The sequence below is a fragment of the Thalia democratica genome, chromosome 5, assembly GCF_965202585.1.
Source record: "Thalia democratica chromosome 5, ktThaDemo2.hap1.1, whole genome shotgun sequence".
In the NCBI taxonomy this organism is placed as follows: domain Eukaryota; kingdom Metazoa; phylum Chordata; class Thaliacea; order Salpida; family Salpidae; genus Thalia; species Thalia democratica.
The window spans coordinates 72,175,818-72,200,580 of NC_139169.1; the positions used below are offsets into that span (position 1 = coordinate 72,175,818).

At 25.9% G+C, this 24,763-nt stretch overlaps 2 protein-coding genes across 2 annotated transcripts; both read right to left on the reverse strand.

Annotated features, from left to right (window-relative positions):
• Positions 1-15,533: 15,533 nt before the first annotated feature.
• LOC145837030 (uncharacterized) lies at positions 15,534-19,392 on the reverse strand. Its single transcript, XM_082944797.1, has 4 exons — positions 19,289-19,392; positions 18,079-18,147; positions 17,266-17,374; positions 15,534-16,498 (listed from the first exon to the last, which is right to left on the reverse strand). Exons 2-4 carry the CDS (start codon positions 18,133-18,135, stop codon positions 16,248-16,250), a joined length of 417 nt encoding a protein of 138 aa, XP_082800923.1. The 5' UTR covers positions 18,136-18,147; positions 19,289-19,392; the 3' UTR covers positions 15,534-16,247.
• A 514-nt stretch (positions 19,393-19,906) lies between these two features.
• Positions 19,907-24,070, reverse strand: LOC145836852 (arrestin domain-containing protein 3-like). The gene is made up of 6 exons (XM_082944623.1): positions 23,937-24,070; positions 22,590-22,709; positions 22,089-22,175; positions 21,689-21,837; positions 20,550-20,692; positions 19,907-20,075 (listed from the first exon to the last, which is right to left on the reverse strand). Exons 1-6 carry the CDS (start codon positions 24,049-24,051, stop codon positions 19,907-19,909), a joined length of 783 nt encoding a protein of 260 aa, XP_082800749.1. The 5' UTR covers positions 24,052-24,070.
• Between the last annotated feature and the right edge of the window lie 693 nt (positions 24,071-24,763).

The following is a 24,763-nucleotide window of genomic DNA, read 5'->3' on the forward strand; positions in this document are numbered from 1 at the left end:
CCGTGCTAGAGTGTCACTCCGTGCTAGAGTGTTACTCCGTGCTAGAGTGTTACTCTGTGCTTAAGTGTCACTCCATGCTAGAGTGCTACTCTGTGCTAAAGTGTCACTCCGTGCTAGAGTGTTACTCTGTGTTAAAGTGTCACTCCGTGCTAGAGTGTTACTCTGTGCTAGAGTGTTACTCTGTGCTTAAGTGTCACTCCGTGCTAGAGTGTTACTCTGTGCTAAAGTGTTACTCTGTACTAGAGTGACACCCGTGGTTATCTGACCTGGTTCCCTCAAGCTAGTCAATGTGACTATTGTGATTTAATTTACAATTAAATTCCGAAAACCAACATAAACTTCTACGATTATAATTGCTGTTAAATTTTTTAACTCAAAAATATAAAGCAATAAGCAAAGTTTTAAATCAAAGCTTATCACTGTGTAGAGCGAAAAATTAGTAAAAAACTTTCTGGTAAATAAAAATAATATTTTCAACTGAAACGTGATAACTGGGTCACTAAAAAGCAATAGTTATTGTCAAATACTAAGTAAAGAGCTTAATTTCAAGTTATTACTACTTAAAAAAATTTAAATACAAAAAATTTAAATGAAACACATACTATTTAAATCAAAACATATAACAAGTGTTTAGTATAGATTTGTCTATACCAATCAGTTTAAACCTTTGTGTTATAGCATAGCTGATGACGATTTTTATTTAGATCGAATTGAAAACATGAGATTTGTTTTTTTTAATGTAATTATGTTTCACGAACTGAAAATAACTTAAACAGGTAACTTTAGGGAAGAAAAATCGTTCAGCAATTTTTTAGCATTTCTGGTGACCAAAAATGGCTACTTCTCAATAAGCCCCATTGCCATCTTTGTGATTTCAATTGCATTGGCGGGTGAAGCCACGCTCATTGCTGAGCTAGTATCTATATTCAGGTTAATTTATTATACCTTACTAGGTTTTAAAATGATAATCTGACTTCGATTTTTGAAAAGGATTATTTGCTTTTAATTAGCGGCCTGTTTTTTCAAGTTACAAGTTAAAGCAGTTTTAGTTTGATTTGCAGTTAGTTAAAGCTAAAAAAATCATTTTATGAAAGAGTCTTTTGCTTATTTCAAACAACTTTTATTACGTTTAAATATGCACTTGTTTCTGGTTTTATCTCATTTAGTTTTGCAAAAAAAAAACATTTTCAATTATACTTTAAAGTAGTAACAAACTGTTCTATTTCAACAACAGCACCTACAAAAAGCTGAACAGAAGAAAATCAACCGCTGTGAAAGACGTTGAAAAAGCAAACTCCGACGACGAAAAAGCAGGTGACTGTAAACTGAAAGAGGACGAGCGTAAAACAGTGAGAGCAAGGCTTATTTTGTGTGCATTCCTTCAAGTGTTATTTGCAGCGTTTTTTGTATGTTGGATGTTTGGTTTCGAGACGGAGTTAGGAACCCAATACAAGTAGAAAATTGATTCAGTCGTTCGGTAGCTCGCGCAAATGACTCTGGGTCATCAGAATTTTTAATTTTTTTTAAATAAATCGTATACTAATAGTTTCTATTTATTTTATCTTATGTTAATATGTAAAGTATAAATGTTTTTAATCAGTAATAAAAAGCATTATAACCTATTTAATTTGTTGGGTATTCAAGTGTTTACGAAATTTAAAAATAGTTTGTTATTTACTAGTGGGGTGCGGTACGAATCCACTATAAATCACTAGTCAAGGGGACTATAAAGGTTGTTACTAAACTAAGGTTTTTAAAACAACGAATTTTTTTCAAAAACTTTTTTTTATGAAACATAAGTGGATTTTATTATACCAATTACAAGTCGTAATTTTATATTTTTCCGTTTACAACACCAAAACAATTGTTTGAATAAATTTTATTGAAGTTTTAAGGGAAAAAATTATGTGCATTTATAATCTAAAACAGTGTTCGATGCAATTTTTTACAAATGGGGCAATAGCCTCAACGTTTTGACAAATTTAAGTGCTGCGTCTCCATCAAACAAGAAATAAGTAAAAAAAAAAATCCCAGTAACATATCCTAATCTATTACTAAGCTTATGTATATAATATGCTATAGTGTTGACGATGTAGTGGGTATTTGAGTGTATTAAGGCTTTGTAAAAAGTAAAACATAAAAAACTGCTTATCTTCAGAGATCATGTACTAGTAGTATATCTAACTATCAAGTACAAAAGTTGACAAAAGAAAATTTCTACAATCTGTGTACGTTTTTAAATTGTTGTCATTAAGGGATTAAATTTTCTTCAATGGGATTAATATTTAAAAGAATAATTAATTAATGATACTGTTTTAACACAATAGACCCGCTAATTGCCAAAATCGGCTATGCGTATTAGAATATAAAAAATAATAATAAAATATAAAAACAATGATGCAATAAAACAAGTAATAGATACGAATAATAAAAATAATTTAATAAAAAACGAAATCTGTTTTAACATACAGTCATATTATAACATACATTTAACTATTTTCGCTAAAACATTTGCATAATACTTACAATTGTAACCGAGATAAAAAGCTAATTCAAAATTACAAATCTACAACGGTGTTTTAGCTCAATTAATCAATTTTTTAAAATCTTTAAAATGAACTCCGGATACTTTTTAGTTATTGTTGAAAAAACTTAACTATTTAGTTTGGTAAAAAAGTGGTTAGAACTATATTTTAAAATTATGGAATGGATATAAAACTTTTTTCAAACATATATTACAGCTATCTAAATAAAACGCACAAAATTTTTTTAGTATTTAAGTAGTAATTGAGTAATTTAAGTTTATGAGAAAGTGTTTAGTTCGTTAAAAAGGCTTTAGAACTAAACGTAAAGGAAGGATATTTTAAATGTGTATTGATTATGGTTGTATCTACCACTATAAACTCTAATTAAAATGAATAATGAAAAAGTACTCTTCTTTAAACTTCAGCCAACTTTAAGTTAAATTATTACATTTATTGTTTCTTTAGGTTTTAATTACAATTATGAGCAATTTTTTTCTTGCTAGCTTTGAAAAACTTATAAGAGCTTATCAAACTTTTAAGTTTAGATAAGCTTTAGAATTTTCAGAAAATAATTTACGGTTAGCCAAAGTTATCTTCTAAATTGCTACACTAGTTACAAACAAAATTTTCATCCCTTATGCGGAATGTACAAAAAATTTTAAACAACTTATGATAATTAAATCTCATAAAAAATTTAAAATATATTAACATCACTTCATTTGAGTACTTACGATGTTTTTAAGACTGTTAGAAGTACAATAAACGTTTTTCAATGATTAAAAAACTAGTAGTTTTATTTTACTTAACTGTCTTAGGATATTTTACAGCGAATGTTATATGCTAATATGCTCAAATCTTTAAACTATACTATTAAAAGATTTTAATTACCAAATATGTAGTAACAACAATTTGAAGACTGAGCTTAATTACCACTAACAAGTTTTTTTTAACTATTTTAAACTAAAATATTTTGTATTTCATTCCTTTACCCATTTGTAATATTATCTGTTATATCTTTGTAACATTGTAAACTGTACTTACGTAACTTCAATACACTAAATTTGATGGAACAGCTAAAAAAGACAATTTTTTTCACCTTGTACACTTAGTTGTGTTAAAAAAACTTAATTGCTAAACAACTAATTTTACTGAAAACCAGAGATTTAGCCCATTAAGTTTTTAATAATGATATTTAATTCAATAAGATCTATTTTACTAAGATTCATATTAGTCCTATTAAAAAGTTCATTAATTTTACCAGGTGGGCAGTAAAAACGTATAAAAACCTTGCTAAAAAACGGTGTTAAAACCATTGCTAAAGATTAATTTGAGTACTAAATTTATAAAAGCATAAATAACAGTTATACATAAACTTAAAAATTTCTTTAACCATGTCTAAGATATAATAACTAGTTGCTTAACTGTAGATGGTGACTAGCAGCTAACTGTAGATCACTTTTTAGTTATTTGTACAAGTTTAACAAATTGATAACAGAATATTAAAATTTAGTAACACACGAAAAAATTTAAATTATTTTTTTATGCAACAAAACCTTCTTTTAGTTTTATTGACGACTGAAAAACTATTAAATATAAAACACAGCTCAAAGATGGAGATAACATCATAAAACTAAAATATAGATGGCAATTCAAAAAAAAAAAGATAAATTGCAACATATTCATTTAAGATTCACAAAATTAAAACAAAAATGAATGAACAACCATTTGAAGCAGAGTTGCGACTCGTTAAAGCACTTTTAAAATTAAATTAAACCAAATATTTTGTTATAATTTACAACTGAGTAATACAGATAATGAAGTTTAAAAACTTAATTAGCTTCAGATGATGATATGATATAAAAATTACTAATGAACAAACATTATTTTTCTGTTAGAAAAAAAACAAATTTTCTTAATTAACTTTAAATAGAAGTAAATCGTTACAATAGGCTGAACTTAAATAAGCTGAAATTTTTAGACAAATAACTGTTTAGTGCAAGTAGCTGTCAGAATTATTTGACTTGTTTTTTTTTTGCCTTCGTTAATAGCAAGTAAAAATCAAAAGGCGTGATAAAATGTCCGTATATATAATTTAAGCTTTGGTTTAAAGAAAAGAACGAGTGTCTGAATATGTGAGCCATCCAAATTATATTACACACATCGAAGCAAATTGCAATAAAGATCAGAAGTCCATGAAAAAATTTTGTGACACTGTAAAAAAATCAAAGTAAAATTTTGGGCATTATTTATGTTAAAGAACAGATTAGTTTAAAATATGATATTTCGACCACTAACATTAAACTTATGTTTCCAAGTAAAAAAGATATTCATAACATTTATAATAGTCTTTATTTATTTTATTTTCAAGCATAAAAGGACATGTTAATTTTTGAATTTTTTAATCTACAGTAATAAATTAACCTAGGTTCACTTAAAACAAAAACTTTTACATAAAAAATACAAATAGAGATCGATTAACATTTTAAAATTTCCATTTAAAATTTTCAAAAAACAAATTCTTTTTTATCTTGCAATTATGTAGTACTTTTAAAAATCTTAAAGGGTCTTTCAATACTAGGACTTTACAATGAAATTGCAAGTCTGACAGCTGCTAACGTACGTGATTTAGGAAATTAAAAAATTAAAGATAAAGACAAATATGTGGCATATGGATGTAAAGTTTATTATGATAATTTCTTCTCTACAGAAGCGCTAATAATTAAAAAACCTCAATTCAATTAAATAATCAACTTGGTCCTTATATAGAGGTTTAAGGCCTGATATAGTTTAAGAGTATTTCTAAATTATCGTTTTTGTTTTTTGATTAGATTTTGTTTAACTAAGCTTTTTTTGTGTTTATTGCTTGTCTTACTCTGTTTAACTTATTTCCGGTAATTTTAGGAGCATTTAAGTTATTTTTGATAAGGGAGCAGTAATTTCGTAAGCTTGCTTAAATTGTAACAAAAGTTTAATAAAAAAAAAGTGTTTTGCCTTGCAATAAAATGGTACTTAAAAAATGCTTTTTTATTTCTTATTAATTGGCTAAAAAAAAAACTTTAAACGTATTTAACCTTTAGAAAATGACTATTAATCAACTAATTTTTAACATAAAAAAATAATTATGTTAACTAACTTTTTCCAGTAGTTGTGTGACTGAAAGAGGTAGGCAGCCGCAATCCAAAACACCACGGCCACAACTAACCGGCAGATGAAGAAAAAAACGGCGGCTAGCAGCTTGAAGTGTTTGTAATACCTGCTTTTTTCTTTGCCAGTCATTATTAGCACCCAACTACAGAACAGAAACAACATTTGTAAGAATTTTATCGATCAACTTAATAAGTCAAGAAAATGTAAAATTTAAAAGCTTTTTATTGCATTGTGTTGTTTAAGTATAGAAGCTGTTAAAAAACTATAAAAAAAACCAGTTCAAAAAGTGAATTATAGATTACATTAATTAAAATTTCAAAAAAAATTACTGGTAATTTTGAAACAGGTTCGATAATTCTTGGAGTACTCTTAAGTTGCAGAAGAGCATCAGAGTTCTAAACGTCGCCACTATTTATAAATGTTTTTAACTGAACGCCTTACTCCTTTTTCTTGGTCATAATTAAAAAGCTTAAAATTAAAACAAAAATAAATTTGGTCAGCTTATAAATAAATTTAAGCTAAATTTTCATTAAAAAACCAATAATATTTAACGCTGCAAACCCACCAAACAACATGATACAGCTGTAATTGCAATTAGATGGTGAACTATGGTGTAGATATACACTTTACCATATCTGAAGTTCATCACCACAAACAAGAAATCTATAATTTAAATGACCACTTATCAATTGTTTAGCTAGTTTAAGATAAACTTTAAGGCTTACAACTTTGTTATAAATACACATCAACTGATCTTATATTTATTTTACTAGTTGATTTTTTGCACTAACAACTTATTTTCTAACTATGTGTTGTCTTTGTTTTTTTTACGCATAGCTGTAAAATTATTATCTTTATATACAAGTTGATTATAATTTTTTAGAGTTATATTTTAGTTTTCAGGCACTTTTACTGCTTGACAAAAATCAAAGTAACATTTAAGACGTAATGGATCAACTTCCTGTTAGTCCAATAGGTAATTTATGGTAGGTACAAGTTAAACATTTTTAAAACTTTTTAGTGGTTTCCTCTAATTTATCTAAAAACTCACAGAAAGTCTATCAGTTACGTTAAATCTATTAAAGTAGGTTTAGACTTACTTTGTTTCACATCAAAAAATATTATTTTTTCTCAGTTTCTAAATTCTTACTTTAAAATTAATCTTTTATACCATATTTCATAATAACTTTGATTTTGAATGGGTGGATTTTGAATGCGGGTGGATTTTGATAGTATACCAGGATTACATATACAGTACACTACCGCTTAAGTACGCAAATTGAACCTGACCAAAAAGTGCGTACTTAGCACGGGTAGTGCGTACTTTTTGACGACAATGTATAACATGAAATTTTGTTGTTTGTTTTCTTTCTTACAACTAGCAACCAAATAATTAAGCCAAATAAACAAGTCTTTTTATTTTAAATAAAGTTTAATACATAATTCTAACCTGCAAAATTTTTTTTTTAATTTAAAATGATTTATTTTTTCTATAAAAAGTTTCTACATAATTATACATACATTTAATATATAAAGTCAATGTCAGTCAATTTTCCATATTTTGTTTTGTTAGAAAGTACCAAACTACATTTTGTTTACCAAACATTTTCAAAACATTAATGTGTGTACATTTAAATTAAATTATGACTTAACTATGTTGTATTTGTAGGTTTTTTTAACTTTATCATCTAGATTTATTTATTTTATAGCGTTACAGCTCAAATATCATTATTTTTTTACTTTTTTGTAACCACTACATAAGTATTTAGTTTATTAACATTTAATAACAGGGCTGTCACAATCTCAGGCCACTTAGACTACTCAGGATTACTCGTCCTAGTTTAAAAGTTGTGAAAGTCTCAGGCTAACTCAGCTGGTTGGCCATTCTACCTGGAAACATAAGATAATCTGGAAAAACTTGATGATTGAAAATTTAGGCAAAAATCTGAAATTTCTTGGAAGTTCTAATATAACATCCTTTATTTTGATAAATAAATTGTACAGAAAAATTTAGAATTTTTTTTGTCTTTCTTAATAAGTGCGTACTTAAGGCGAGGTGCGTACCAAAAAAAATGCGTACTTAAGCGGTAGTCTACTGTATTTAATTTGAAATTTTTGTGTAATTAAGTCGAAGGCTCTTTAGTCTATATTATACCAGTAACCATGGTTGTTTTGCAAGCAAAACAGAGTTAAACAAAATCCAGTGGCCCACAAACTTGGAAATATATTTGAACATAAGCTACTAAAAAAAATTAAACTTATAAAAATGAGTATTAGAAAAAGCTTTTCTAAATTTTTTAATTGAGTATTGTTTTTCAATTATTTTATGCTTAGTTTAATTAAGCCTAATTAATTTTCTGGTATAATTATATTAAGCATTAAATCTAACAATATTATTTTATTTAAATATTTTAATCTCTTACTGATTAAGTAATAACCAATCGTCCAACATAGATTAATCCTTGCAGTGAGTCCATTCAAACTAAAAATTGTTTTAAGTTTTATAAAGATATTGGTTCTTATCATGTAAATATAATGCTTAATAAGTTTGTTTTTTTTAAGTTTACATAAAACACTTATCTCCCTAATACATAACTTAGACTAATAAAATTAATTAACTTTTATTAAAATTTAAAAAGATATTTAATTGTTAGATATAAGTTTGCATTGATTTTTTGATATGTGTTAAATGTGTTAAACTATACAAAAAAAATAGACACCTTTTTTACAAATGTATGTAAAAAAATTAGCTAAGAGTAAAATTAACCATGTATATTCATCCACTGAATGAAATAAAAATCCTTCAATCAAAACATACGCACTCATACATAATGCTACTACGGAATAAAAACCTGATGTCCATCTATAGAAAGGACCAAACAATTATCAAACAGTTATAACTCAACATAACTTAGTTTGTACTATACCTAAAAATTAAATAATATATATGCTCTTTAATTTATTTGAAGCAAATACTTGGAGCGCCAAACAGGTTTTACGTCTTCCTCCAAGTCGCAGTAGCATTTGAAAAACTTTGACAGGTAGGGAACAACTATCAAAGTCATGAAGAGATGAAACGCAGAACTTAATAGTATTGCTAATACATCTATCACCACAGGCGAGACCATCTAAAATGTTAATTGTTGTATTAGTTCACATTGTTAATAATCACAGTCAATCAATAACTTAACCATGAATCTTAAAAAGAATTTAATAGTATTTTACAATTTAAGTCAGAGCTTTGTACCTGATAGCCAACACTTTTAGCATGTCAGGCTGATGATATAAGCAAGTGTTTGTAGTTTTTTGTATATAATGTTAACTGTTTTTCTTACAAATGTAAATATTAACTTGACTTAGGTTTCAGACTAACAAGTATTTAACCATTATTTTTTTTTATTTACAGCATAATTAAACCCTCTACTTATTCAGTTATGCATACAAAATAACAAAAATATTTAGTACTCAAATGTAAAAAATGTAAATGAAGTCGCTGTTTGGTTAAATAGAAACTATAATTAGACACTAACTAAATGATTAAGCTATTAAGTGAGTTGTAAGTGTTAAATTAATCTCAGTTCAAAAAATTGTATTCCTAATTAAAAAAGTGAGTAAGAATTTATTTATCCTTTTATTTAAAATTTTGTTTAAAAATGAGTAAGAATTCAATTATTTATTTAGTTTTAGTTTAAATGATTGCCAAACAATTAAAAAGTTACTGATATAGAATATATTATGTAAGTATTTTCTATGTAAGAGTGTTTTAATTATAAGTAAGAAAGTAATCAGTAAACTTTAATTGAAATATTTATTATGTGCTACATCTTATTGAAAAAAAGGAGATGTAATTTACTTAAAAAATCTTGGTATCTTTTTTATTTACTTGTCATCTTGAATGAAATTATTAAGAATTTTAGAGGTACAAATAACAGAAAGTTATTTGAACTTTATACGTATGTAACAATCAAAACTGATGATATTTATTTATATGTCATGAAAGTTAAAAACTATATTTTTATAATATAAAATTTAAAAAAAAATTAATTATATTTCACTAATCTGTAATTTTAGACATTAATAAAATTTTTATAAGTATTTCGTACTAAAGGAGACTTTTTTTAGATTAATGTAAAACTTGCAAGAAGATTATAATAACTTATTTTAAACTTATTGCTAAGCAGATCTAGCAAAAACTAGTGTAATTTGATAGAAACTAGTCTCAAAACTCATTTTTATTAACCCTTTTTAGTGTTCAACTATTTTCTTTTTTAGTTTATCCATCATTAAGTTGAAATTACAATTCTGTAAAACTTTTTAATATTCTACAAACAATAGTAAAAGAAAGTTCAACATCAGAAGTTTATCACTTAAAATTACATAAGGATAACTAAGAAGATTAGCAACTAATTTCCAGTTAGACATTACTTTATTCTCACACAAATCGTTTTTTTCAAGAGTTTCACTTTTTTGATAAAAAGCTAGAAGCATAAGCTAAAAAATAGAAACAAATTTTTACCCCCTAATGCCAAGATCAAAGAAAACATTGGTGAAAGTCTACAGAACCTAAGCCTGGATTTCGTATCCTGTGAGACAAGCCTAAGTTAACATTAATAATTGATCATCAATATGATACAAAGTTGTTTTAACACACATTATAATGCATAAATTATTAGTCCTGTAACAAGTGATTTAAAAATTAACTTATGTGTATATAAGAAAGTATTTCTTAATTTTCAAAAACTTGTCCATGTTAAAAAATATAATTTAATTTTTTCCCAAATTTAATTTAGTTTTTACTGTAACATGAGATAAAAAATGCCACTAATAATGAAAAATAAAACACCAAATTTTAGAATGCTTAAATGTCATGTTTTATTCAAACAATATCTGTACCCACTCAAAGTTTTTCAGGATTTTATTATTAATATTAAAATATATGGTCAAATGGGTATGATCAAACAACTTTTATGTTAAGCTTCATTCAAAGTTATTAATTATTTTAATAATTATGTTCTATAGTCTTATTTGATTTATTTATACAACATTAACTCACAAGTGTTAATCATTCTTAAAAAAAAGACAATTAAAATATTACTATAACTAAAAAACTATTTGGTTAATTTTAAATTGTTTTCAAGACATAAACCAAAACTGTTTGATTGTTGATGGACACTTTAAAATAAAAAAGTCAGTCTGAGTAATCAAAAACTGACATAATTTTCTAAAACGAGCTTGGGATAGGCTTAGATTATAACAAAGTTTATAAAGAGTGTGATCAGACAAAAATTATAAACATTTCGGATCAAGCTTAAATACTTTGAAAAATAATAAGGACATCAAATTTATTTAACATCTGTAGTAAAAACAAAAAAATTTAAGTAAAATTGGTTTTCAAGTCATAAAAAACAGCCTTTTATTTAGAAAATAAAACAAGCAGAACTCATTCAGTAAATCATTCAAAAAATATATAAACCTATAATCATTTAAACAGACAAAAACTTTGAGTTTGTCAGCACTGCCAAATGAATCGATTCAAGCTGACACGCAGGAATGCTGAAAAAAAAAAACAAGCTGGCTCAGATTGTGTTTGAATGAAAAATCACTATTGAATGTTTGAAAGATTAAAGATATTTTTTTTTATATGATAACTTTTCATTTCATGTTACAGTAAAAACTTTAAGTACTTTTTTTGTTGAAAGTTTAAATATATTATTTACTATGGAGCAATTTTTAACATTGTTGAGAACTACTACTTTGTATATGCTTCCACTTTAATTTTTAATCAGTAAGTACAGAACTGTTAATATATGATTCCACAGTGTGTGCTTAATATGCTATGAAAAAGGACTTTATTTTAGAAGAGCTAGGCGCAAGACATAATTGTATAAAATAGCTATGAACACTGCTTACTTGAATATTAGAAGCGTATTTAAGAATTTATTGTGTAACCCATACAACACTTTGAATAAAAATTGTTATTTAAGTTTTGTACTAATATTATAAATACTTGAAATTTGAATCGTCTAGCTTTAAAAACTTAGACTCTATAGAAGGTAGTTTAGACTCAAAACCAGATAGTTTTTATATAAAATAAGTAAAAAATGAAACATGTAATCAACTTTTCAGAAAAATGTTCTTAAATTTTTTTTGAGAAATATTTCATATTAAGTAAAAGCTAACTCAGAGTTGCAAAAAAGAGTTGCAGAGTTTTGAATTTTTTTTTGCAGAATTTATGAATTTTATCCTGGTTTCTACTACAAACTTTTTAATTCATTTATAGTTTATAATTAAAATATTTGTAAAATATTAAATACAGTTCTTATCTACTTATCCGGACAGTTTCATTAGAGAATAATTTCAAAAATTTTTTAACATTAAACACTAACATTTTTGTGTGAAACAAATATTTTAGCTTTTATGCTGTTAGAAAATTTTAAGTGATTTTATAGATTTTGCAATTCAGTTTATTACTATGAAGTAATAACTCTACTAAAGCTTACATTCAAACTTTTTTTCAAAACTAGTTTAGTTATTAAAAAATTTTGTTTTTAAAGTAAAACAGTTTAATTTTTTTTTAAACATTGAAGTGTAAAAAATGACTTGAAGTATTTCATTTAAAATTTCAAGTTTTTTTTGTAGTTGATTAAATCATAAGTTTTTCAGAAAATGAATGTATATCAGTCCTTTTATGTTTGTATTTTAATTCAAACTAAATTGTAAAAGTTGTTAATTTATAAAATTTTTGTTTGCATGATATTTTTATTTAATTTTCTTATAAGTTATACAAGTTTGATACACTCAACAAACCCAATTTTATAAATAGATAAGACATCAAAAAAAAAAAAAAACGAGTTGCACTGGCCATTAAAAATAAACTAAAAGTTTGTAAAATGCTAAAAAACAATGTACCAAAGTCTTTTATAATGGAGCAGTTTAGCACAGCATTTTGAAAATGGAAAAAAAGTTATAAAAATTTCAAGCAAAAAAAAAAATTATATACAGCAGTTATAAAATTTATGAAACAAATTGTAGTTATCCAGAAAAATGCTTATTCGGACATGTTTGAAGATAAATATTGCCTATATATATGGATAAGTGAATAAACACTTGTATTATTATTATTCTATAGTATATTATATGGAGGTGTATTTACTAAACCAAGATTTACTTTATTTGATTATTAGTAAACTTTTTGAGCATACTAATGATTGACTAATAGATACTGTAAATAGTTACTACATAAATTTTTATACTATAAGAATCTTACTGCATATTGCTAGAACTTAGTAAACTTTTGACATAAATAAACTTTTCTTGATAAAAAAACAAGCAACTACTTATAATTATGTATACTTTTGTTGATATTGTATTGAAGATACCAATTTAATGTTAATAGCTAGAATAAATATCAACTTATTGTAACTTTTTAGTAAAAAAACTAATGAATGGAAATAAAAATAGTTTTAGTCAAACTAGAATACAGTTTAATTACATTTATAAATTTTAAATTAAGTTCTTGAAAATTAATCAAAAGTTGTACATAGAAGTTAAATCAAAGGTGCATTGAAAAGACAACTTAATAATATGAGTTTCAATTAAAACTTTTAAGGTTAATATAAAGATACATTTTATGAAATCCCTAACAAAAAAAATTAATATGTATCTTCTAAATCGTATATACAACATATAAAGATTATCACGTAATCAACATACAAAACTACAAATAACTAACCGCGAGTCAATTGATGTTAGTTGAAATGATACCTTTTGCTGAGAATCATATTTAAACACAAAACTTGCAACTAACTCAGCTTAATTGTAATTCCGTTGATTTTCATTGGTTGTTTCAAGCTACAAATATTCAAACTTTAACTAAGCTTTTAAACCAAGCAAGAGCTTCAAAACATTTTTTTATTTAAATTAGTTGCAAACCAGGTTCAAAAAGCTAGACAATCATTAAACTGTCAAGAACTTTAAATAGTCAAATTGTTATCGAATGTAATAAAGTAAGAGCTATCTATTTAAGATGATATAAGTTTGAAATTTTAAAAAAATATTAAAATTTTGTTTATAGTCCTCACATTTTTTATTAAGACACAAGTAAAGTATCATGTACATAAAAAAAGCACCAAACAGTAGTCTCGATTTAGCTTTTAATATAAGTCCTTGGAAACTTTTTATCTTCTAGGATGCAACAGCTATTAAGGGCGCTAAAAATTTTACAAATAATTAGCTAGCAAAAGGGCGATATCTCACATTGAGACGAATAGTTTTTTATATCATCCGAGCGGGCGACTTGGAAATTTTAAACCCCGATTTGAATGAAACGACGGACAGGGACCACCCGGAACTGTCCAGACTTGTTTTAATCAATGCAAATCCTACTGTCGCTGGTATTTAAACACTAAACACAGTGCTTTTTACCGGAACCGACCAAAACGCCATGGTCCGATTGCGTTCACGCGATTAAAACTTCCCTTATTTTTTTGGACTTTTTTTAACGTAAGCGCTTCATGAGCTTTGTTTCTAGTAAGTAGTGGCTTGTCACTGACAAGTTGTCAGTGTCAAGCCTATAGTTAGGTGTTTCGTACAATAGCTTAATTAAGTTAATATGTTTTCAATAGAAAATTAAGTGCGCACTTTAAGCCAAAAACATTTTGTGTTCGATACGCAATTTTCCATTAAACCTGTCAACTCTTACGCACTTCCTAATTAATACGCATTTATTGGCCGTGTTTAAAAAGAAAGATAAATGTTTGTTGAACTTTTTTTTATAGTGGCTTATTGGCCTCAAGTTAGTAATAATGATATTGTATTGAAATTTTATTCTCAACAGAGATGAAAGTTTTTTGGACCAGTTACAGTGACAACACAGGTCCTAAACATTACCATTCAGTTGGCTTCGTCTGCACATTACAAGTAAACTTATACATTAAAAAAATAACTATTAAAAGGTTGTTTGCAGTTTTTTCAAGTTCTTAACTTTATCATGCAAAGAACTTTTGATAGGTTTATTGTAGTGAAAATTTATTTAACAATGAAACTAATAAAGCATGAAAGAAGTTGTTTTATTCAAAAGTTAAATCTTTCTAAAACAATACAATTTCAATCAGTTGCAAAACAAACGCTCAAATTTTAATTGAACATAATATATACTTTCTGTCTGCATGTTTTAATTTTATTTTGGAACATTTAGTTTTCAAGTAAATTTATATTAATACTCAAATTTTTAAAATTTCTCATAAACACTTTAGAAGTTATAATATCATATTTTCTTTTTATAAGTTCACACCTTGTTTTACATTCTATTGGATTTAGACTTTCTTCTATCATCCATAAACTTAAAAACTCGTTTTCTTTTAATAACAAGTTTATGAATGATACTTTTGTATGATAACACTTTTTTTAATTTAACCTCTTAAAATATTATTTTTACTTAATATATTTTTTATTAATTTCTACTCGTCTTAAGTTGATTAACTGTTAATGACAAAAAAATATTTTACACAGGTTTAGCTGGCAGCTAGAATTAATTGTGTTTAGTCTTTAGCATTTAGTTGTTAGTAAAAGGAAAGTATTAGTAAAAATTTATCAACTGTTTTTTGTAAAAACATAGTCAAATAACTATTTAAAAGAAAACAAAGTTATAAGTTTTATATGATGTTATTAAGAAAAAATAATATATTCAAACTACTATATGTTTATAAGAATAACAAAAACATACCTTAAATTTAATTTATTAAATGAAAACAATAAAGCACAATGAAAATATGAAATCATTTTATTACAACACTTGAGAGAAAAAACAATAAATACTGCACTATGAAATTTGAAAATATTCTTAAACTGCAATGATGGTATGAAAATGATTCGTTGGTATACAAACAAAAAGATTTTAATGAAAAGATTAAAAGGGATTGAATTTCAAATGACATCAAACTCTTGTTTACAGCTTATTACAAAATAAAAAGATTTATTGTTGATATATATGGGGACGGAAAACAGAGATTAAAAAAATACAAAAAAAATGAACGAGAGTTTTTTTAAATGTATTAGTTTTTTTAAGGTCATTCATGTAAAAAAGCTATAAGCTCACTTCATCAAGGTAATTACTGATGATAAATTCTTAAAATATAATTTTAGAATTGAAATCGGATTATTACATGTTAACATAAAAAGGCAAAACGCAATACCAGTAGTTGTATAACAGTTAGACTTTTGAAATATTATTTGAAAACATTTGTTTTTAGCAACTTTTAGATTTATTTTTCAAGTTCTAATGAGTCAGTTTCACAATTAGAATGAAATAAAGTAACCAAAAAACAATCAAAAACTAAACATTTTTATCGTTTAACTTTGACGGTTAGAGTTCAGCTGATTAAAATTATCTTTTTCTTTTAAATTGTTCATATGTATTTTAAATGTTTAATTAGTTATTTTCACAATCAGAAGGAAACAAAACAACCAACAAAAACTAACTTATTTTAAGATTACATATTTTAAATGTTTAACGAGCTAGGTTCACAATCAAAAGCATTCAAAGTAACCAACAAAATCCGAAAATTTTTTCCACCACTAGTTGTAGGTGAACGCCGACTTGTTCCAGTCGTAGTACTCGCCGTTCTGCGCGCCACCTGCGCCATTTTGCGCGCCACTTGCCGCTCCCATGTTCAGGGGCTGCCCCGTCAGCGGGTTGGTGGTCAGCGTGGGTGGCACTTGCTGGGGTAATGGTTGGTCGGGCTGGTAGTTGGCGTTGGAAACACCATTTCTCGCGTCAGCTGGTTCGACGGGGTAGGCGGGTGGTGCGTTCGAGTAGGCCGGTGGCTCTGAAAAAAAATATTAAAAAAATATTTATATTTTGAAACTTAATGCTTGAATGAGTTGTTTAGTGGAATGTTGAAAACTTCTGAACAGTAGTTAATAGATATTTTACTACCTCTTTAAAAAGTATAGCTGGTGGCTCTGTCAATGGTTACGAGAATTAATAAAGGTTTTGTTTAAATGTACCCTACACAGGGTTGCCACTCTTTCAGTGAAAAATCTTCCCTGAGTAATTTTAAACTTCCCTCAGTTCTCCTGAGTTTTTTTCTTATCCTTAAAAACTTTATTATTTACAAAAAAATACAATGTTAATTCTAAAAATATTGAAGAACTAGCTGCAAGGCTGAAAAAATTCACTTAAAGATTTTAAAAATAAATAAAATTAACTTTTTTGAACAAAATATTGAAACTGGATTAACTAAATCTCATTCTAGATCTAGTAAAAAAAATTCCCTGAGATTTTTTTAAAAATCTTAAAATTTCTCTGAAATTTTGAGAAAAAACCAAAACTGCTTTAAGTTTCCCTGAGTTAAAAAAAACAATCAAAATTCCCAGAGGTTCCCTGAATTTCCTGAGTATGTGGCAACCCTGCCTACACACTTGTTATAAAAAAAACACTTTTACAGTAATTAATACCACTTTTATAACTTTCTAAAATTAGTTTAGAGAAAACTGTTGAAATCAATTTAAAAATCAGTCAGTTTTTGAATACATTTACTTTATATAATTAAAAATATACGCTTTTAACTGTCAACAAACAAATCTAACTGACCGCTAGTAGGCATGGTTGGCATGGCAACTGCCGGTTGAAGGGGGCTTCCAACCATTATTTCGCAGGGGACCCTCAGGTTTATGTGGCACCCACTAATTTGACCTTCCAACTAAAAAAAATATAAAAACTAAAAATTTGCAAAACTTTCAAATATATTAAAATTAAAAATTTAGTGATATAAATTGCAATTTTTTTGAAATTTTAATAAAACATTCTAATGAGCTATGAAAAAAAGAATAAAAAAAATACAATCAAATTGATCTAAATTTAAATTTTGTTATAAACATATACTCGCAATTTGTTTTAAATGCGGTACTAATCAGAATTTAAACGTCAGAAAATAGCTTCAAATAATTTTTCAAAAAAGAAAGTAGTCAAAGTATTTAACGAATACGGTAAGTTATAAGTTATCACATTTAATTACATGTATACATAACTTTTTATTCTTTAATAAAAAGCTAATACCTTCAAGTATTTCCTGAACCATTTCTTAAAATAGTAGCAATTGAAACAGTAAAGCTAAGATGATTAGACAAAATATGTAAAATAACTTAACGCCACCTAAACAAACAATTCTGAAGCATTTTTTAATAAAAGTCAATCATCAGTTATCTTTTATTTGTTTATAAAATTGTTATTTACACTTCACGTACTTTCAATCTGTTGGACCTTTGTTAGATATTTTTAAAATTTATTATACTTTACAACAAATTTAATCATTTTTTCAAGTAGAACTATATTACTGCATACATGTTGACTACATAAAAACTAATTACTGTATACAAACTAGTTATTTTAAAACAAGTTTCAAACCTCAATAACGTATTGTGGAAATATGATGTTGCAATTTGGCAAGTGAGACGGTGCCATATCTACTGGAATCTGTTGAAATGTCATCATTTAAATTTTTATGGTGCTAAGTTTTTAAAAATCAAGTTTCGGCACAGTGGTTTTTTAAAGTTGTGCTAGTTTAAGTTTTCTGTAGTTATGACTTATTGATATTAATAAATTTTGAATATACTACATTAGCCATACTTAATAAAACTTATAGTATACAATATATATATATATATATAATAACTCATAACAGATGTAATGTATGACTCACAGCGCATAAGTCAAACAATATATAAAAAATTTCAAAAAAGAACATGAAATTAATGTAATTTGCAAAAAACACAAGCTTTTAAAACATTGCAATTTTCTTAAACTTATTTATAAAAGCTTTAGAGTGGTAATGAATAAAATATTAGTAGGAAACATGTTACTTAAAAACTTAGTTTAGTTTACAAAACAAACACTATTCAATTTTAGTTGTGACAGCTAACAAGCAGTTCTTTAAACGTAAAGTTTCATTAATTTTTCATTCTTATTTAAATTATCTTTTTCGTAAAGTGTAAAAAAGGTAAACTACGATCACACTTTTTACTGAAACTAATCAGCACAAACTCATTTGAAACGAAACAATTCAGGATACAAGTAGTGAGTTTACATTAATTTTTAAGCAAAAAAAATATTTTTTAATATAAAATACATTTTTACAAATAAAATAATAACAGTGAAATAGATAATTTTTGGCGAAATGACTTTAATGTGAGAGTAACGAGTATCTATGTCAAAATTGTTTTTAAGAAAATGTTAACGCCCCATATGACTTAACGCTACATCTCTAAATTAAAATAAGTAACATTTTACATCAACGAGAATTAAGTTTTATGTAATTAAGTTTTTGTAAGTTTTAATTTGTTTCAATAATTAATTGGAATTGTAAGGTTTTAACTATTTATGTTGCTTTTCTTAAATGAGACTAATTGTATTTAAATTATTTAACTATTTAGAAGATAACTGTATATAAAATTAAACACTTTTAATTGAAATTTTTAATTAATTCAAGTAAACATTTGATTTTTATTCCTCGCATTTTTTATTTTCAATCGCTTTAAACAGAAAAAAAACATTGTTAAAAAAACTTTTCATAATAGTCTAGTTGTTTTTATAAGCTTTATAAATAACAATTACAAACAAGAAAATACACTTTAGCTCAACAATACAGTCTTTTGATTGTTATACTTTTCAACAGCAAAAAACATCAAAAGTAATTTTACTATTGAGTGGTTCTTAAATAACAGCCAAGTTGTTTGTGCAAGCTTCTGAAGAAAGAGTTACCAACAACAAACAGTTTTTATTTAATATTTTAGTGCTTTCTATTCGCATGGTTACATGCTTTTCACACAAGTACACGCCATTGTGTGAGTAATATCACGCTTTGTGACGCTAATGACCAAACAAATATTAGTACATAATAAATTATTTGTAATAAATTTAAAGTAACAAGCAATATGAGAAAAGTTCGAACGTGACTTTATCATGTTGCAAATGTGGAAAATTTTCAAAACTTTTGAGTAGTTTTGGGGAGAAATCTAAAAGGAAACTACTTTCGGAAAGTAACTGAAAATAACATACAGCTAAAAGTTCAATTAAATAGAATGTATACTTTAATTTTACAGTTGTTTGCTTTTTATTAATTGTTTTTATAGTCCACTAGCTTTAACTTTTTAATTATTGAAATAAAGTTTTAATACTCAAAACTTAAAAAACAATACTGTTAGCAATCATATTTGTAAATCACTTAATGAACAAATTATTCTTTAACCTGTACACTTTTGTTGTTCAAGTTTAAAGTTTTTCTCTTGTTGCAAGCTTCGAATTCCTGCTTGACCGGAATGTCGCTGAAAGTTCTGGTCTTTCCGCGAGCCCTCAGCTTCACGTTGCGCTTCAGATTTATCTTGGTGAACGGCAGATTGGTGTTGCTGAAAGTTGTGTTGAAAAACAATTTGAAAAACAATTGTATAATACTATGTATATTTGAACCTAGTAAATATATGACAACAGGTATTATTATGCTGTTTTAACATTCTATACTTTAGTTAACAGTTTTATACAAAATCTAATTCTATAAGGTTGTATTTTATTTGTTATTCTAAAGTTATAAACAAGAACTCATAAAAAAAACATTCTTTTAAAATTTTACTTTTTTATTATATAGCATTTGGCAAATAAAAACTTTGATAAAATTTTATAGAATTTTTTAAACAGTTGACTTTATATCATTGTTAAAATATTACATTTGTACAAAACAGGTACAATATTTTTTTTAGTTCCAGACTTAACAAGCCCTTCAAATGTTGTATTCCTTTTAATTATGTAAAATTACAAACACGACTTCAAAAAAAAATCTTCCTTGGCGACTAAAAAAATGTACAAAACAAAACTACGTAACAAACGTCAAGTTTTCCAGGGTGGCGTTGACGACAACCACTTCACCAGGAACGTATCCAGTTTTGTTGCAGGCCACCTCCCCGTTAAGAGGGCCTGTTTTGCAGCACCAGCAGCATATAAACTTGCTGTCTCTCCCCACTGCTGGCTCCTAATACGGTTTGTAATAACCAAAACCAGTTTGAAATGTGAAAAGTTCAACATTATAGCTTTGTTGGATAAAAACTGTTTTTTTTTTTGTTACAATTTTTTATTTTAAGCATCTAGTAAAAAATCTAAGTTCATATAAAATATTAAAAAAAATAGACAGGTTTATGTTTCCAACTGCCATTAGCACAATCTGTTAAGGTTGAGATAACAAATGGTACTATTAATTAAAAAAACTAAACAAGCAGTAATCTATAACTAAAATTAGGTTAAAATATTGTTAATGATCATAAAAACTTTTAATAAAAGTCCCAGAATAAATTGTAAACAAAACATAGTTACTCAAAAAATTACAGTATTTTTTGCTGTTGAAAACTTTATTAGGTGTATTTTTAGAGTGGTTTTGAAACTAAAACATTTTGTTTTAATAAAAATACTTGCTTAGACCATTTGTAAGTTAAATTGTAAGTTAACATGACCAAACTAAGTAAACTTAAATGAAGCTGACGTACTAACTTAAGCTACACCAGTATAGTAAACAAAACATTATTGTTTGCAATCCTAATGCTTAAACTATAAAATAATAAATTTTAGATAGCTAAAAATATTTTAGAAAAGTTTTAATAAACAAAATACAAAGAACTTGGATCCAACTAAAGGATAGTTTTAAAATCATAAAAGTTCTATTTAACATTTAAAAACTAAGTATGATATCATGTATGAAAACAATTTTTACTTATAAAAAATGTTATATTAAATTTTTACAATTTAGAAAAATAATATCGATACCAACTATGGGGTTTTCAAATCTGAGAAATTTAAATCAAGCTGGCGTACTTACTTAAGCTACATAGGAATAGTAAACGAAAATTAGAGACTGGTTGAAATCTTAATGAAACACCTGTTTAAACTATAAAACAATAATTTTTAGCTAGCTAAAAAAAATTATATAAATAAATTTTGGCAACCCTGAACTTAAAAAAATAATATTGATACCAACCATGGGGTTTTTACCCTGACAGACTTCATGGACGGGAGTGTTGCCCAGCACAGTTATGTTGTGTTTTTCCTTTACGTTGAAGTGCAACCCAGAACGCTTTATCTTGCCCGTCAGGTAATAAACCACAGATGCCTTTGCAAACTTGTTGACTGTTCGATAAGAATGTAAAATAAAACATTCTACTCTATTTAAGTTAACACAATACTTGATATGCAACAGTGTTTTAAGTATGAATCAAAATTAAACACTTTCTTGTTTTTGTAGCTACAAGAACATGCTATTTTAAATTCCATACAAAATAATACTTTATAAGCAGTTTTTTAAATATTCAAGTAGCTTAATGTAGTTTATTAAAATAAATTTAGTTATTAACAAAATAACAACAGAAGGTATAACTTACAGTGAAACGAAGCTGGTATGTTATGTGGTATAAGGAAAGAAAATGGAAATTTGTGTTGGCCCTTATTCAAAACGTTGTTAGGAATGTCTGCCATAATATGTGATTATCATGTGTATTTAAACTTTTAAAAATACAAAATCTATAGTATTCATACGCAAAACAAAACTGAAAGGTGAAAGTTAATGATTTAAAGCAACAGCTTACTGCAAAACTTAGTAAATATAAGGAATAAATAATTAATAAAAACGCTAGTAGCTGTTATTCATTATACTTGTTTTTATTATAATTTAACTTTTAATAATTTTTACTTTTCTTCTTAAAAATTAGTCAAATTGTAAAAAAAAGTTTTCAAAACACAAAACTGTTTATAAATAAGAATTATTACCATTTACAAGCAAAAAAACTGGTATGAGTTATTTTCAAGCTAGTGTTTTTTTAACACATAACAAAAGTATGAGAAACTCAAAGAACCAAAACTTTTCAATATATTTTCTCACTCACTTTGAAGAAGCTTTATAGGAGTTTTGAAATATCTCTCACTGTTGGAGTACACAACTGTCTGCTTGTTGTGGTTTTCAGTCCACCTGAGTGACGATTTGCCACTGCATTTCACTTCAACTTCTGCAAAGTTCACAATAGAATAACTAATTGGTCGACAACTGACTTATTTTAATAACTTATAAATTAGTTTAGCAGTATTACGACAAATACAACCCCTTACAAAAAATAGAAACAATTATTATCAAAGAATTGATATCAAGTTTACACTTAACTGTTTTTTTTATGCAATCATTTATAAATTGTTTCAAAGTTTTTGTTTGAACAAGAGATAAGATTTTAAAACAAACATTTTTTTAAGTACAATTGTTAAATTTAAAACATATGATGCTGAAGTTTTTGATCTTGTACACAAAACAAGTTTAACATCAAACATTTATAACTTTAAACTGTATATCTAAGGGGTTTAATTTAGGAAACAAATAATTTTGAAAATTATTTCGAACACTTTTTAAAATATTTTCTTAAAAAAATATAAATTAAGTTTTTACTATGGGCTTAAAATTAAATAAAAAAGTCTTTAATCTTTATATCTCACTTTTTATTTAAAACTTACGCTTAAATTTTAGCCTTAAAGTTAGTTAAAGCATTTAAAAAAAGTTTTAATAATCCTAGACCTGAAAATATTGCTAGCTTTATCAAAATAGTTTTATGTCGACTTAAAAGTAAAATGATCAAAATATTTTTATCTAAAATTAAATAGTAAAACAAGTCAATAAAGATTTTAATTTTTTTTGTTTTAGTTTTAATTAAAGCTTGAAATTGTAACTCATTTAAAGTTTACATGTTGCATAGTTCGTTTTTAGATTTTTAAACAATACAGTACCTAATGTGATTTATGCAAAGAAAAAAAATGCAAAATAAATTCTGTGCAGATTTTCATTTCGCTTGACATTGAAACTTGTTAAGTTTTTAAGAAAATTCTTACTTGTATTACTTGAATAAAACAAAACAAAACAATTGTTTTGATCTTAAAATTTTGCTCTACTTTTTAGTAGTTTGATTAAAAGTAATCAGATTATATAACATTAGATTCCACAAATTGCTTTAAAAAACAACACAAACTAACATACAATGAGTCTAGATAATTTTTATTTGTACAATAAACAATTTATTTTGAAGGAACTAATACACTTGTAAATATGTTTTCATCACCTTAACCTTGATTAACAAATACATAAGAGCATTCAAAAAATTAAAACCTTTAATTTTTTTTTACTAATTAAAATGATATTAATTTGGACTAATTAAATCTATGAATTATTCAACAGAATTTTTTTAATTAACTACCGTCAACCGAAGTTAAATCTTCAGATAAATCGAAAGTTATAAATCCAGCTACCACAGATCCAGCGTAAAAGTCAGTTTGACCATTGTTCAATAAAAATGTTACTTGAGGTTTCATGCTTTATATGTACTCTGCTAAATAAAATAAAAATATTCAAATATTAAATATAAATATTTTCATCTTTTTTAGAGAATTTATGCACATTTTTAGTAGAAAAGCAAAAAATTATAAATATCATATTCATTTAAATTTAACTTTAGTTAAAGGTAGGTAGACTAAAAAGTAAATGGTTTTTTTATAAAATCTTAATCTTATTTTCACCAAACAAGCTGCATATAATATTAGTAACTTTTTATAAACCTATAAAGAAACAAATCCTTTAAAATCAATACAACAAAGGCTAATATAAGTTATGAATTTTATTACTGTTTCAAATATCTCAAAACTAAATTTAATTTTATCTATCTGTTTTTGGTAATAAATTTCTGAGCTTTATAATATTCAAAATCACTTTGACTTTACTACATACAGAAATAGAAAATTTGGTCATGAGTTTATATAAATACTTCACAGATTCCCTTTTTATTTTACAGAAAATATTTTGTTCTAAATAATTAATACTGAAGCGAGCCATTACATCCAAAAAAATCCTTTTAGCTAATAAATGTATTTGTAAACTGCATGGTCACACTAGTTAAATTTTCTTAATGAAAATAAATTAGAACAATGTTTTAATTATATATATTAAACTTAATTGGAAAATTTTGTTTTTATTGATAAGTAACTTTTTTTTCAAATTATAAATACTTTAATTGTTGTGTATACTTTA

Coding starts and splice junctions, on each gene's coding strand:
- LOC145837030 (XM_082944797.1), bottom strand. CDS start 18,135: ATGGCACCGTCTCACTTGCCAAATTGCAACATCATATTTCCACAATAC. Junction 17,375..18,078: donor TTCCACAATACGTTATTGAG/GTTTGAAACTTG, acceptor TATTTTTTTTAG/TTGGAAGGTCAAATTAGTGG. Junction 16,499..17,265: donor GCCAACCATGCCTACTAGCG/GTCAGTTAGATT, acceptor ATTTTTTTTCAG/AGCCACCGGCCTACTCGAAC.
- LOC145836852 (XM_082944623.1), bottom strand. CDS start 24,051: ATGAAACCTCAAGTAACATTTTTATTGAACAATGGTCAAACTGACTTT. Junction 22,176..22,589: donor TCCTATAAAGCTTCTTCAAA/GTGAGTGAGAAA, acceptor ATATTATGGCAG/ACATTCCTAACAACGTTTTG. Junction 21,838..22,088: donor CATACCAGCTTCGTTTCACT/GTAAGTTATACC, acceptor CTTATCGAACAG/TCAACAAGTTTGCAAAGGCA.